Below are 14,532 nucleotides of genomic sequence, written 5' to 3' on the forward strand. Positions count from 1 at the left end.
GCCTAACTTCCTACCCTCAGGCGATTGGATTAATCTAGAGTTCAACAGCGCCGCCTCCTGGCAGTGGGGTGGAAGTGTCGGCCGTAGAAGGTAGGAGTGTGTGTGTGTGTGTGTGTGTGCGCGCGCGCGCGCGCGTGCTTTCTTAAGCGGATAAAAGTTCTAAGTTATAGACTCCCATCCGCCCCTCCCAGTGACCGGCATCCTGCTCACAGGACCCCTCCTCTTGAATGCCTTTTGTGAGTAAATGGAATGTGAGCGGACCTCTATCTTTTGAGCCTCTTGAGAAAATCATCACCTCAAAAGAAACCAAGTGAGCCCCATTGTAACTCACACCGCCTCCTTGTGGCGGATCCCAGCTAGTTTCGTTGAGGGGAGCGGGAAGGGCTTGGAGTAAACAAAATAAAACACTAGAGCAAAGGAACGCTACATACTCCGGGTCCCCCTCACCTCCGCCCACCCCGACGGTAGGAATAATACTGGGGAAGAAGCCCAGGATCTCTGAGCCTATACAGCACTCCCAAGACTTTCTCATGCGACCAGATAGGGCCTGGACTCGGAGATACCTCCCCAGAAACTGGTGATCGCCGGCTAGTCGTCAGAGTGGAGAGGAGGAGTCTGGGGTTATTAGGCCAGTTCTCTTGCTGCTGGAATTGTTTCCCTAACCCCGGCTAAAGTTCTCTGGGACCCCGCCTTCCGTTTGTCACCACAGCCAGGCTTCCTGGCCTCTGGTCTTGGGTCTAGCTAGTCCTCCAGGGGACCAATCTTGATGTTTGCTAATCCCTCCCAGTGCCCTACAGGTTTCAGACACACTCTCTACCCAACTCTTAAGTTTCTTCTTTCTAGAGCCTACCAACGAAACCACCCTTCAAAGTCTGGTAGCATCTATGTAGAAGGTGTGTGTTGGGGTGGTGGGGGTGGTGTGTGTGTGTGTGTGTGTGTGTGTAGGAGTTTAAAGATAGGCTACACCAGAGTGTCCGGGGCGGGAACTGTCGCCTTGCTGACATGGTTTTGTTCTTTGGTGGCGCCTTCGGGCCCCGCCCGAGGACCTCCGTGCGCCCTGGCCGAGTTTTACTCATCATGCAGAGGTGATCCCAGGCTGGAGGGCGGGCGCAAGGCGTCCGGAGAACCCAGTAATCCGAGAATGCAGCATCAGCCCTTCCCACCAAAGCACTTCCTTCCTTTTCCCGAACGTCCAGAGAGGGAGGGCCGCGCAGTTATAAACTGGAGCCGCAGCTGAGTGGCATGTCAGAGGCTGACTCGCTGGGGCCACGAGCCTGGGCTGGAAACGTCTAGGCGGCCACAGAGGCTAGCTGCTGTGTCCCAAGGCGTCTGAACCCTCTCTCCGGGCGCTGGGTGCCTGCACCATCTCACAACTAGCATTTTTCCGGGAACTTGTACGCGAACCCCTGGACAGCATGCTTGGGGTTCTTCTTCTGGGTGTGCTGGCTCCAGCTGGCCTGGGGATCTCCGCACTAACCGAGTTGCAATCCAGAGGTAGTCAATGCGTGGAATACGAGTGTTTTGCGCTTTTCCAGGGCCCCATGAACTTCCTCGCTGCCAGTCGTGCCTGTGAGAGCCTGCAAGGACATCTAATGACAGTGCGCTCCTCAGTGGCTGCCGATGTCATCTCCCTTTTGCTGAGCGACGACAGTAGCGTGAACTCACGCCCCTGGATCGGTTTACAGCTCCCGCAGGGCTGTGGCGACCCGGGTAATTTCGGGCCCCTGCGCGGCTTCCAATGGGTTACTGGCGACAACAACACTAGTTACAGCAGGTGGGCGCGCCCCAGCGACCAGGCGGCTCCTCTCTGCGGCCCGCTGTGCGTCATGGTCTCCACCGCAATAGCTACTGCACCCGGCGAGCCGGCCTGGGAGGAGCAGAAGTGCGAGACCGAAGCCGACAGTTTCCTCTGTGAATTCCACTTCACAACGTCCTGCAGGCCTTTGGCGATGGATCCCCGAGATCCGGAGGCTGCCCACATCTCCAGCATCTACAGCACGCCGTTCGGAGTCCGTGGTGCGGACTTTCAGACTCTGCCAGTAGGCAGCTCCGCTATTGTGGAGTCCCTCGGTTTGGAGCTAGTGTGTAGGGCCCAGCCTGGAACTTTAGGTGGACACTGGTCTCGGGAAGCAATAGGAGCCTGGGACTGCAGGGTGGAGAATGGTGGCTGCGAGTACTTGTGCAACAAGAGCATGGGAGAGCCCAGATGCCTCTGCCCCAGCGACACCGACCTGCAGGCAGATGGTCGCTCATGCACAAAACCCGTGGCGCTGTCGTGCAATGACCTCTGCGAGCATTTTTGCATCAGCAACCCCGACGTGCCAGGCTCATACTCCTGTATGTGCGAGACAGGCTACCAGCTGGCGGCTGACCAACACAGGTGTGAGGATGTGGATGACTGTACGCAGGGGCCAAATCCATGCCCACAGCTCTGTGTCAACACCAAGGGCGGCTTTGAATGTCTCTGCTATGATGGCTTTGAGTTGGTGGATGGAGAGTGTGTGGAGCTCCTGGATCCGTGCTTCGGATCTGACTGTGAATATCAGTGCCAGCCAGTGAGCTCCACTGAGTACCTTTGCATCTGCGCTGAGGGCTTTGCACCTAAACCCAAGGAACCGCATAGGTGCGAATTGTTCTGCAATGCAAGTTCATGCCCAGCTGACTGTGACCCTAACACTCCTACCGTTTGCCATTGCCCTGGTGGCTTCATCCTAGACGAAGGTTCCATATGTGAGGACATCGACGAATGCAGTCAAGGCGAATGCGCCAGCAATGAGTGTCGAAATCTTCCTGGCTCCTTTGAGTGCATATGTGGGCCTGACACAGCCCTTGCTGGCCAGATTAGCAAGGACTGTGACCCCATCCCTGTTATTGAATACAACCAGGACCATGGCTCTGGAGAGCCCCCAGTTAGTCCCACGCCAAGCTCTCCCACAGGTCCGCCCTCAGCAAAGCCAGTGCATTCTGGCATTCTCATTGGCACCTCCATCGCCAGCCTGTCCCTGGTGGTGGCGCTTTTGGCACTTCTCTGTCATCTGCGCAAGAAGCAGACAGCTGCACGAGCAGAGCTAGAGTACAAGTGCGCATCACCAGCCAAGGAGGTCATACTGCAGGACGTGAGGACTGATGGAATGCTGCAGAAGTTCTGAAGGACTTTGCTCCAGAGACCCAGGTTGCCTTTATTCTCTTGGTTCAGTACATCTTTTCTCTGTCTCTAGCCTCCCAGCTGTGCTCTCTGGCAACTTAAAGACCTCCTGGCTAACAAAGTAACTGATAACCAGAGAGGACCCTGCTCCATCCTCATGAGAAGCAGGGGTGAGGAGAATTTGAAGCAGGAGAGCCCAGCTTCTTCCAAGTCGATACTGGACAACTGGGCGGAGGTGACAAATACACAGTGAAGACCAGACTGCATAGTGTCCCAGGCCCTCACCTCAGGGTGCAGGATGTATAGTCGCTGCTATCTCTACCCTTTAAGCGAACCTTGACCACACAGGCTAGAGATAAACCAGATATTTATTTTTTTTTAAAGTATTTAGCATTTGCTTCCTTTGGTTTTTCTTTGCCTCTACATCTCCAGTCTGTGTCCCTGCCCTTTCTCTGTATACCTCCATTTCTCTCCCTCCCCTTTCTCACTATTCTCCTTCCCAAACCTCATCTTACTTTGCTTTTACCCTTCTCTCCTGACAAAACTCTTATGTGAAACAGAAAAGAAACACTAAAAGTAAAAGTTATCTTTTTCACTGGCTTTGGCAATTTAGTTGGAAATTTCAGGTTTCCAGAGCAAAATAATTTTAATGAAAGTTAAAATGCTACCGCTGAACACTAGTTAATAATGCTGGAATGTCACAGAAATTAAACTCAAGGAGGTTGGGTTTTTTGTTGTTGTTTTGTTTTGTTTTCATCTTTATTGTTGAAAAGGTGAGCCTCTGTATGTTTTTCATTGTTGCTGTTGTTTTGATTTAGAATAACAAAATGGTAATTATTTTTAAGCTCTTTTTTTTATACAGGCTCCTATAGTTACTAATTTTTGGCAGTGTTGAAAATGTTCAGATGAGCCTTAGTCCTAACATTTTGTTGTTGCAATAGAACATTGCCATCTTCAGATGTATTGGGCCACCTTTATAACTATCCTGGGATGTATGTGGTCCTTAAGCTGGACATATCTGAGACTGACAGATGGAAGCATTTTCCAGCAAAGTTTTGAGTTGCATGCTTTGTGCCTAGCTGACTTTGAAGTGCACTTGGCCTCTTACAGACCCAACTAAAAGCAGTGTGCTGCTTAGGGAGTTGTGAGAACTTGGGGATGGAGCCTAAAGGGTGCCTGGTTAGGGTCTTATCTTAATGAGGCTCTTGGACAATATATTCTACTTCAGAGTAGCCCTGGCCGCTGGTCTGTGCACAAGAATTGGGACCTCCCTTGGGATCTGGCTAAAACTGCAAAATCCTAAGTGCACCACCCCATCCCCTTCACAAGAAGCTGCATTTTAACAAGTTTCTGTGTTTCTGGAGGACATGAAATGTTGGTTAATAATAAGCAGCAGGCTATGTTAGGCCAATTATTATCAACAAACTGAGGAATTTTTCACTGCTTAGCTTTGCTTTCTGACTGGAAAAAAGAAAATGACTAGGTACACATCTCTAGCTATTGCCACACAGGGTCCGGAAGGGTTTTGGTTTAACTGTGCTAGGAGTGAACTCATATGTCAGTGTAAGAAATAAATGTATCATGTGTGTATCTTTTGTAAGGAAAGGTTTTTCTTTACTGTTTTGTAAGCTCAGCATATTTGTACATAGTTATTTATTTATTGGGGTTTAGCTAGAACACAGGCAAAGCCTTTGCTTATGATGTCACATGTACAAAATAAACAGAGTATAATGAACTATTGGGTGTATCTTGCCTTCCTTTCTCTCCCCCTCTTCCCTCATTTTTATGCCTTATTTTATGCATACAAAGCACCCTGGGAGATGCATTAAAGGCTGGCTTGCAACCTATCACCTGTTCATAGCACAATCTCTGACTTTAAATATCTTCCAAAAGGAAGTTATTTTATATGTAGAAAGAGTTTATTTTATCTATGTACATTCAGATATGTATCTTTTATTTGTGTAACTATAACAACTTTGTACAGGATGCCTCATGTCTATGTTTTCAGACACTATAAGATCTGAGGCATCTTAAGCTTCCTAGCTGAGTGTTTTTCTGTGTGTGCTTCCTTCAACATTGCCTGTTCTGTTCTCTGAGATCTAAAACAAAATGATCATGATGTGGGCTATGGCTCGAATTCATGTGTTGTTTCTGAGTGCCAAGGTCATTTCTTTGGTATACAACAATCCTCATTGATGTTGGTAGCAATAGGCACTACTGCCTTTGTGGCAGTGATCACTAGGGCCATTTTGGTGGAAAGGTGTAGCTTTCTGAATTTTACATGTAGGAATAGGAAAATTTACATGAGGCAAACATGAAAGAAAACAGTTAATTTTAGATATCAGATAATTTTAGACATTTGGGTAGGGCAGAGACTCTTGGTATCAACCTGGGCTGTTACTGTGGGACATCAGTGTGTGTGTGTGTGTGTGTGTGTGTGTGTGTGTGTGTGTGTGTGTGTATTTGGGGGTATGGCTGGGTGCATATGTATTTAACCCTGTAGGTACTTGTGGAGGTCAGAAGTTAACATTGAGATGTCTTCCTAAATTACTTCTCCACCTTAATTAATTAATTAATTAATTAATTGAGATGGCCTGTCATTGAATCTGGATCTCACTGTCTTCAGGATCTCTTACTCTGTATGACTGGGTTGCAGGTGAATACCACCATGTCAGGCTTTTTTTATGTGGGTCTGGGGATCTTAACTCAGGTCTTTGCACTTGTGCAACAAAGCATTTTACTGTGAATCCACTGGTGGAGATTTCATCATGAATCCCAATGATCTGTGAGAACCTAAGTGAGCCCAACCAGGAGCAGATGGAAGATGCCAGGAGTCCAGAGGAAGGGGAACACCCTTACTGTTGCAGGCCACCCTGGGATGCTTTCCCAGGAACATGCTGAGATTGGAAATTGTTCAGAAAAAGAATAGAAGCTTCTAGACTGTATGTCCCTAAAAAGAGAAGCATGCAGTTTGTCCTGCAAGCAGCCAGCAGAGCTAATATGGGATGGGGCTATCTCAGACATGTTGATTTGACCTGATATCTGGGTTTACATTACCACAGGCACCCTTCAGTATTTGAAAATGGGATAGAGAAGTGCTACCTCGATATGGTTAAATGAGGTATAAAAAGATGATCAAGCAGTGTCTGGCCCATAGTACATGCTTATTCACTATAAGGCTGTGAGCCATTGGGTTAATAGATATATGAATAAAGAAAAATTTACATTGGAATGAGAACACTATGGTGGCAAATGCAAGGCAGAGAAAGAGTGATCTTTAAGGATATATGTACAGTCACTTTGCAAGGGCACTGTCAGACCTGGGGGACTGTGGTGGTGGATTGGGGTACTGGTTATAGTTTAAGGAGGGAGATGCTTGCCAGGCAAGAGTGATTGTATAGTAGCTAGGAAATCCAAGCTTTCTACTTCTAAAACTCATCAACGTGGAGGGGCACAGAGACCTCTGCCACTCTTGTGACATCACAGAGAGGAGAGAAAATTCTCTCAGATGACTGAAGGAGAAACTGGCTCCAGTCTAGTTCAGTCCAGTTCAGGAGGTTCTGGCCTCCTATGTGGGTGACACTGGGAGCAATGGTGGCTATGCTGTGGACAAGGCCAGGATTTCTAATGCTACTTGTGTTCATGGGCTAACCAGTAGAGACACTGCAATAGCAGGAAAACCGAATTTACAAAGAACACAAAACACATCATGGTGGTTAGGCTCTGAGAGGGTGGTACCCAGCACCATCTCCTGACCTTTGCTTGATTTTCATAGAATGGCACAGGCCACACCCAGATCTGCCTTTTTTTCTCCTTTTCCAGAGTGAATGCTTGGCTCAACACCACCTCTTTTGCTTCAAGTGGGCTCTTCCTCCTTTTTCTCTTAGTCAGCAGGTCCGAATATAAGCAAACAGTTGATTTCTTCACTCACAAAAAAACCAAATATTGTTTTAACATCATATTCTAACAGAATTCAACTGCTTTTCGCCCTGTTTTGAAAATGTGATTGCAAAACACAGAAGAGCCCATGGAATGTGTTCCTTCAAGTCAGGCCTACTGGGGTGGGGGCGGGGTGGGGGGAGGTGGTTCCAGCAGAGAGCTGCTGGGATCCAAGGGGAAGCACCAGAATTCAAAGCTGGCCTTGTAACAGTTGTGCCACTCAGATTATGGGCTGGAGTGTCTCTCTTCAAACTTCTGCCTGAAAGAAATCTGTTTTGATACAGGACCTTACAGGATGGTGGCAGAACCCTGCTACTTGTCTATACCTCCTTTGGAGGCCTCATCTCACTGGCATGGCCTTGGCATCTGCCTCTGGGGCCTCAATTGCAAAAATTGGCTGGTGTAGCAGGATGAGCTTGTTCAGAGGTGGGAGGGGAGGGGAAGAGGGAGGGAGGGAGAGGAGGGAGGGAGAGGAGGAAGGAAGGGAGGTGAGGGAAGGAGGGAGGGAGGGAGATGAGGGAGGGAGGGAAGGAGGGAAGGAGAGAAGCTTTTCTTTGGCCACCTTCATTCTTCTACCTCTGTTGCTCTGCTTGGGTTTTAGTTACCTTGAGAAAAGACTTCACCTTCCACAGACCCAGGCACTATTACTCTCCTAACAGCAGTCCCTGTCTTTCCATTTAAAGACATTTGTTGATGCTATTAGAAGATACAGAAACCCAGTGAACATTCACTGAAGCTTTCAGGTTCTTGTGTCTCACAATGAGAAAGTTGACAGGGACACACAAACAGTGGTAGAAGCAAACAAGTTTATTAAGGAAGAAAGCACTTCCAGGGGAGGAAGTGAGCCAGGGCTGGGAGAAAGGTCGTAGCTCAATGATACCCATGTCTGGTCTCAGAGATTGGAAGGAACCTTTATAGAATGCCCCCCCCCCCTTTTTGCACAGGCTCTATTTGTTACACCTTGGCCTTGGTGGGAAGGGGTTAACAGTCTTCCCTTCAGTCAACTAGCTTCTTTCACATGCTAATTTGACCTTATTCTTTGCTCTGTTCTCCCGAAGCAAGTTTAATTGGTGGTGGGCAGGTAGACCCTCACAAACACAAACACTCAGGATTCTTTGCAGACTTTTAACTGCCATCTGTGTTTTCACCATCCCTCTTAAAAGTGGTTCTGCAGAAATCTAACCCAGCAGCAAAAGAAACTGAAGTCTGGTCAGATGGGCTAGAGTGAGACTCTGCATTCCTGGCCTTTGAAAGCACGAGAAGCCAACTTAAATAAGAAGCTATAACCTAGTGATATAAACCTAGCAAGGTTGTCTTCAGGTGAGCAGTTAGAAGGCAGTGGCAGACTGTAGCATAGGCAGAGTCTAGAGGAATACCTTCACTGTTCTTCCAGGAAGGGAGCATGGATTCCTGGCCTGGAAGGAAGCCACATTCCTCCTCCAGTGTTTCAAAGGTTACAAGGTCCATAGGGAATTTGCAACTTATTCCAAGTCCCCATTTGTTAAAGAGGCTTCTGAAGTACAGGATACTCCTCCCAGGTTGAGGACTGAAGGGCAGGCTGCAGCTGCTTAGGTCTCTCCCTGGTAGTAGGAGGAACCCAGGGCTGGCATAATGGGGGCAGCACCCAAAGATTTTGGGAGCGCCTCATTGTGATTTTGCATGCTTCTTGTTTTCCCTGTGGTCCACCTCAGTAGGTTACAGATTACAGAGAGAGCCATGAGAATGGAAACCATGATGCTCTTGATTGGTGTGTCAACTTCAGAACTGTCATGGGACAGCACTGGTGGAAGGGGTGGATTTCACCTTATGCAAATAATGCTTTCATCAAAATAGAAGAGAAATCACTGCCTGCACAAAATGACTAAAGGAAGGCTAATTTGAATAACAACACACAGAGAAGCCTCCACACCACCTCCTCCTCCTCAGTGTCCCAGGAATACCTGGAACAGGGTGACTCTATTGTATTAGCTCCTGGGATCCAAATTCCTCTTTTGAATAGTGTGTGTGTGTGTGTGTGTGTGTGTGTGTGTGTGTGTGTGTGTGTGTGTGTTCTGCTGCTGCTGGGAATTAAAGCCAGAGCCTGGCACATGCTAAGCAAACACTTTAACCATTGAGCTGTATCTCCAGCTATGACATGATTCTTATTTTAGCTCAGAATTGAGTTATACTTTTATTTATATGGTTATCTGATTAATGCCCATCTTTACCAATCATTTCCAAGTTCCACACTATGCAGATTCACCATGTTGTCTGGAAGCTGGTTGCATCACTGAGAGACACCCTCAGCAACCATCACTGAATACATCTCCCAGCACATAGACCCACAGAGCAGAGTTTTGGGGCATAGTGATGATTAACACAGTAGAGTTGTTTCAGCAAACACAGCCACAGAATCCTGACATCTGTGCTCACAGAATTTTAAGACTGTACTGTCATGTTCTCAGGCTAAGAGGGTGAGAAATGGAGGTGATTCACCACGTACAATCTATCAGGCAAGTGTTACAAGGTTCAGATTTGTTGGGATTCATGTCCAGATTCTGTGGTAACACAGAGAATAGAGAAAGCTTGGAACTCAAACTTTCTTTTTGTGCATCTATTAAGAGTGGGAAACTGAGACTGGAGAGCTGAAAGTCTTGCTAATGAGCTAGCTAAAGCTGATGCTTTCTGTTGCCATTGGTGACTCTCCAGCTTGAAGGTATTGGCCCCTCAGCCACCATTCACCCTCATTACAAGGTTTTATTTAAAAAAATGGAATTAGTTTTTTCCTCCAGGAAAACAAGCATGTTTTAGGGCCAGTGTGGGTCATTAGAAGGCTGAAAAGAGGAACTCCAGACCCCTTCAAACTAGGCAAAGGCCTACTACATTTGTCCACTGCAACCATTGCTAAGGCCAAAAGTTCCCATGAGGAGATCCTGTCAGTGAAGTTTAAGCATATTTATCAGGTTGTCAATTCTGCCAGGCATCAGGGACAGAGAAAGAAACAATTTAATTTTAATGGCTTGCAAGAAGTTGCTATTATTTACATAAGGCCCATAGATCTGGGACTGCCTGACTTGTTCTGGATGCCCAGGGGTAGTCTGGGAAGTGATGACCAGTTAGAAATGGTATGTGCATGTGTGTGAACATGTAGGTATTCATGCTGGTAAACCAAAGTGGTCAGTGCTCTATTTAGGGATTTCCAATCCACAGCCATGGACTTGGATACAGAAGAGGTCTGGTAATGCAGTTCTCTCAGGGGTAAGTGAACTTAAGTGATTAGCAGACCCTGGTGACTTCCACATCCTCCTACATAACCCTATGATACACCCACAATCAACATTAATTGTTATTCATAGGCCATCTAGCTAGCTGCATTTGGAGAAGGTAAGAATCCTACAGTTATACACCCAGACACTCAACATAGGGTTTTATCTTTTCTATTGTTAGTGAAGAAGCTGGAATTTCCAGTAAAAAAAAAAATGCATAAATTTAGCCCTGTAAGTCACCACGTGGGGCTGGAGATGTAGCTCAGTTGGTAGAGTGCCTGCCTAGCCAACATGAGGCTCCGAGTTCTATTCCTTACACTGCATATAAAATGGGCATGGTATTGCACACTGTAATCCCAACACTCAGGAGTTAGAAGTAGAAGGATCAGAAGTTCACGGCCATCCTTAGCTACTACAAAGTGAATTCATGTCTGTCTGGTGTTACATGAGATCATGTCTCAAACAACAGCAGCAATAGCAAAACAGCAAAGCAACAAAAACACAGGAACAACAAAAGAGTCACCGCACTACAAGCAAGGACCTGTTGATTTTTCCAGGCAAGAATCCTGAAGACCTGGCCTGAATGTCCTGCTTGGGCTCTAAGACATTTGTGCCTGGAGCCAGAATTCAGCTCTCTTGTCCATTTCCCACATACCAGGCACTGCTACTGTCACACAAGTCATGACTCTGGGCAAGCAGCCCAGAAAGGGTCACCTCCTGCTTCTCCCAGGCTCTCAGAGATGCACTTGTAACCCATGTGGTGGCAGGACGTTTCTTTTGGCCTTACCCTGCCTCTTGGGCCAGTCTGGATTTTTATTAGCCTCTCAATAGTCAGAACTTAGGCTGACTGTCCTAGGACACACAGAGGTATGGTCTTCAGGATAATAGAATCCAGGTGTTTTCTTTTAAAGACCACCCTTCCCTGCCAGGCAGCCCTGGGAACTGCCCAGCTGACTATCTCCTGCACTGTTCCAGTAGGGTCAGGGAACTCAGCAGATCTTCTAATGTATAGATCTGCAATCAGCCACTCCTTACTCAGATGCAGTATTTTCCCCCAACCCTATTTTAGCAGAAGTAAAGCTCTCACAGGCTGTGAATCTTTCTCAGGGGAAAGACCACTGGAGCTGTGGTTAGCTTACCACAGGGATGGCCTTTCACTGTGGTCAGCATCTGGTGTCAAAACACAGTCTGTTTCCCCTCCACCCTAGTTCTCTGGTCTTTTCCTGACACCCGCCCAGCATAGCATAACATGGGCTTTAATGAAGCTTCCTATTGCTGTAGCCAGGGAAAGAGGTGGGAAAAAAAAAATTGCAGCCGATGAGATTTTTATCCTTTTTGCCTTTCAATTCCTGACCAGAAGTTTTATGCTTTGCAACAACCCCCACATCATATTTCTATAAACCTTTTCATTCACAGGAAGTCTGCTACTGGTCTCTTGACAACTGAGAGACACTTGTAGGGTGGCAAAGCAAGTGCACTCAGATTTGTACAGACCTCTCACTCAGCAAGGAGAGTTTCAACGAGACACAGAGGGAAAGCACTTGGAGGTATGCTACATTCTCCTGTCTCACCATGTACAACTACCCTACTACCATAAGGTAAAGAGCCTGCAGGGAGAAGGGGCTCTGCCTACCTCCCAGGGCTCTTCCAAGCGATCACTGTCACACAAGGGTAGGCATTCCTTTCTGACCACCTCCTGTTTCTCACCCCATGAAAAGTTGCCAGAGGTTCAGGAATGGCTGGTACTCTAACCCAGTTCCCAGAGGAGTCCTACCCCCATAGAGGTGTCTTGAAACCAGTCTTAAGAGAGGGGCTCTAGGAGTCCTGAGGCTCCTGGTGACAGAACAGAAAGGGGCTGGCTTAGTGAAACAAGATGTTCTTGAAGTTGCTGAGCCGAGAAGGTGGTGTGACCTGCTTGCAGGTGAGCTGAGGGAGGGTGAGATGGTTTTCAGAAAGTAGTAGTCTTGGTGAAAGGGACTTGCTTGCAGCCAGGCTCTGCTTGCATGGGCTCCTGCTGGCAGGGCAGTGGAGGGCATATACATCCTGGGCCCCCTCTGCTTTTGAGAGCAGTGGCATAATAGTCCAGGGGCTCTTCCTCGGCACCTCCAGTCGTTTCCAGGAGACAGCAGCGCAGGCACAGAACCCGCTGGAAAGAGCGCCGGAAGTTGTCAGAGAGGAAGCCATAGAGAATGGGGTTGGCACAGCTGTTGGCATAGCTGAGGATGAGGGACACATGGTTGACCGTGGCATCAAGACTGGTGACAAACAGATTCAGAAGCTGCACCACATAAAAGGGCATCCAGCACAGCACAAAGACGGTCACCACCATCAGCACAAGCCTCGTGATCTTTTTCTCTGAGCGTCTCCGTTGTTGCCAACCAGCCCGCAGGGCCACTGCACGCATTTTGCCCACAATAAGCAGGTAGCATAGACCAATGGCCAGAACTGGGAGTAGGAAACCCAACAAAAAAGTATAGATAACGAAGACCGCAGACCAGGCTGGGTGAGGCCAGTGCAGGTTACAAGCCACTGCCTCGCCCCCACGAGCTGGCCTGGTATCAGCAAAGACTGCAATGGGCAGTGTGACCAGCAAGGATGCTAGCCATACTCCCAGGTTGATTAACTTGGCCACGCTGGGCCGCCGGTAGGTGGCGGCGCGCAAAGGGTGCACTACAGCCACATAGCGGTCCACGCTGAGCACGGTGAGGCAGAAGACACTGGTGAACATGTTAAGGCCGTCCACGCTAAGCACTGCGCGGCACAGCACCGCACCGAAGGGCCAGTGGCGCAGGGCAGCCGCTGAGGCTACGAATGGCACGCTCAGCATGAAGAGTTCATCAGCGACCGCAAGGTTGAGCAGGTAGATGTTGGTGGCTGTCTTCATCTTGGCATAGCGCAGGATCACGAAGATGACCAGGGCGTTGCCCACCAGGCCCACCAGGCACACCAGAGCATATATGCACTGGATGGTGACCATACCCGCTTTCCCCGTGCCGTCGGACCGCACCGCATCCTCCTCGTCGTCCGGAGAGCTGCTGGCGTTGGTTCCGGGGGTCCAGGTGGTGTCCTCGCCCCCGGGGGGCAGTGTTGAGGGCACGCTCATGCTTTGGGGTGCTCACCCCAGGCGGCGGAACGCGGTGGAGCAGCTGAGCGCTCTGCTGAGGACCAAGCGAAGGGCTGGGGTCGTGCGCACAAGCTCTGCTCCACCGCTCCGCCTAAGAAGCGCGCGGGACCCGCGAGCGCCCTCCAATCCCCGCGCTGCCGCGCGCCCCCCGGCCGCGGGAGCTCCGTTCGCCCTGCGCAGCCCCTCCCTCCACGAGCCAGTCTTCAGGTGCAGTCTGCTCTGCCTGCAGAACTCTGGGCTTCTGGCAGGCTTTCTCTGCTCGCACCATCCCTGCCATTCTGCCAGCGTCGCCTTCACTCCCAAAGAAATTCTCCTTGACTCCCAGTCCTGCTTTGCCCCTAAATCACATCTCCATCACAGTCCTTCAAATCCACTTCCCTTGGGATCTTGGTTCTCCACGACCTGCTAGCTACCTGGAGTTTTCTGGGTACTGAAGTATCCTAGTCGTCCCAGATTACTTCAAGCTTGCAGAGCCATCATCCTAGCACCCAATATCCCTCCCTGGTCCCTTTAAAGCCTTTATCATCCTTTAACTCACTCCAGGGATGAAGGAAACTGAAGCTCCCTATGGAAATCTTGGTGATTCCCAGGTCCATCAGAGGTGGAGGTGTGGCTCTGGGCTGTGTGTATGGGTTGCATTGTCTCTCTCTCTCTCTCTCTCTCTCTCTCTCTCTCTCTCTCTCTCTCTCTCTCTCTCTGTGTGTGTGTGTGTGTGTGTGTGTGCTACAAAACTGGCCCCACTGAATTTTTAAGTTGAATCTGCGTGGAATTAAGGTCCTCAGGAAATGGAGAGGTATTTGGAGAACTAAAGATGACTCCCAAAGAAAACTAACCTTGGGCAGGTGAGATGGCTCAAGGATAAAAATGCTTGTGCCAGAGTCTGAATGCCTGAATCCCATCCCTGGGACATGCAAGAAGAGAAATTTGACCTTCACTTCCTACTGTGGAATGCATACACCTGCCTCACATAAATACATACTATTTTTTTTAACTTTTAGAAAAACAAAGTAACCTCCATCTCTCAGGTACTTAGAGAGTAGGTAGAATTCACTGGTGAAGAGGCCTGATAACTCTCCACT

General features: G+C 48.7%; 2 protein-coding genes across 2 annotated transcripts; one reads left to right on the forward strand and one right to left on the reverse strand.

Moving 5' to 3' along the window:
- The first annotated feature begins 968 nt into the window (after positions 1–968).
- Thbd (thrombomodulin) lies at positions 969–4,880 on the forward strand. Its single transcript, XM_051183219.1, has one exon. It carries the CDS (start codon positions 1,416–1,418, stop codon positions 3,147–3,149), a length of 1,734 nt encoding a protein of 577 aa, XP_051039176.1. The 5' UTR covers positions 969–1,415; the 3' UTR covers positions 3,150–4,880.
- A 6,948-nt stretch (positions 4,881–11,828) lies between these two features.
- Positions 11,829–13,723, reverse strand: Sstr4 (somatostatin receptor 4). The gene has a single exon (XM_051183222.1). It carries the CDS (start codon positions 13,430–13,432, stop codon positions 12,278–12,280), a length of 1,155 nt encoding a protein of 384 aa, XP_051039179.1. The 5' UTR covers positions 13,433–13,723; the 3' UTR covers positions 11,829–12,277.
- Between the last annotated feature and the right edge of the window lie 809 nt (positions 13,724–14,532).

This window comes from Phodopus roborovskii, unplaced genomic scaffold (genome assembly GCF_943737965.1).
Source record: "Phodopus roborovskii unplaced genomic scaffold, PHOROB, whole genome shotgun sequence".
In the NCBI taxonomy this organism is placed as follows: Eukaryota; Metazoa; Chordata; class Mammalia; order Rodentia; family Cricetidae; genus Phodopus; species Phodopus roborovskii.

What these genes read in the sequence shown, in the direction of transcription:
- Thbd (XM_051183219.1), top strand. Translation starts at nt 1,416, where the DNA reads ATGCTTGGGGTTCTTCTTCTGGGTGTGCTGGCTCCAGCTGGCCTGGGG.
- Sstr4 (XM_051183222.1), bottom strand. Translation starts at nt 13,432, where the DNA reads ATGAGCGTGCCCTCAACACTGCCCCCCGGGGGCGAGGACACCACCTGG.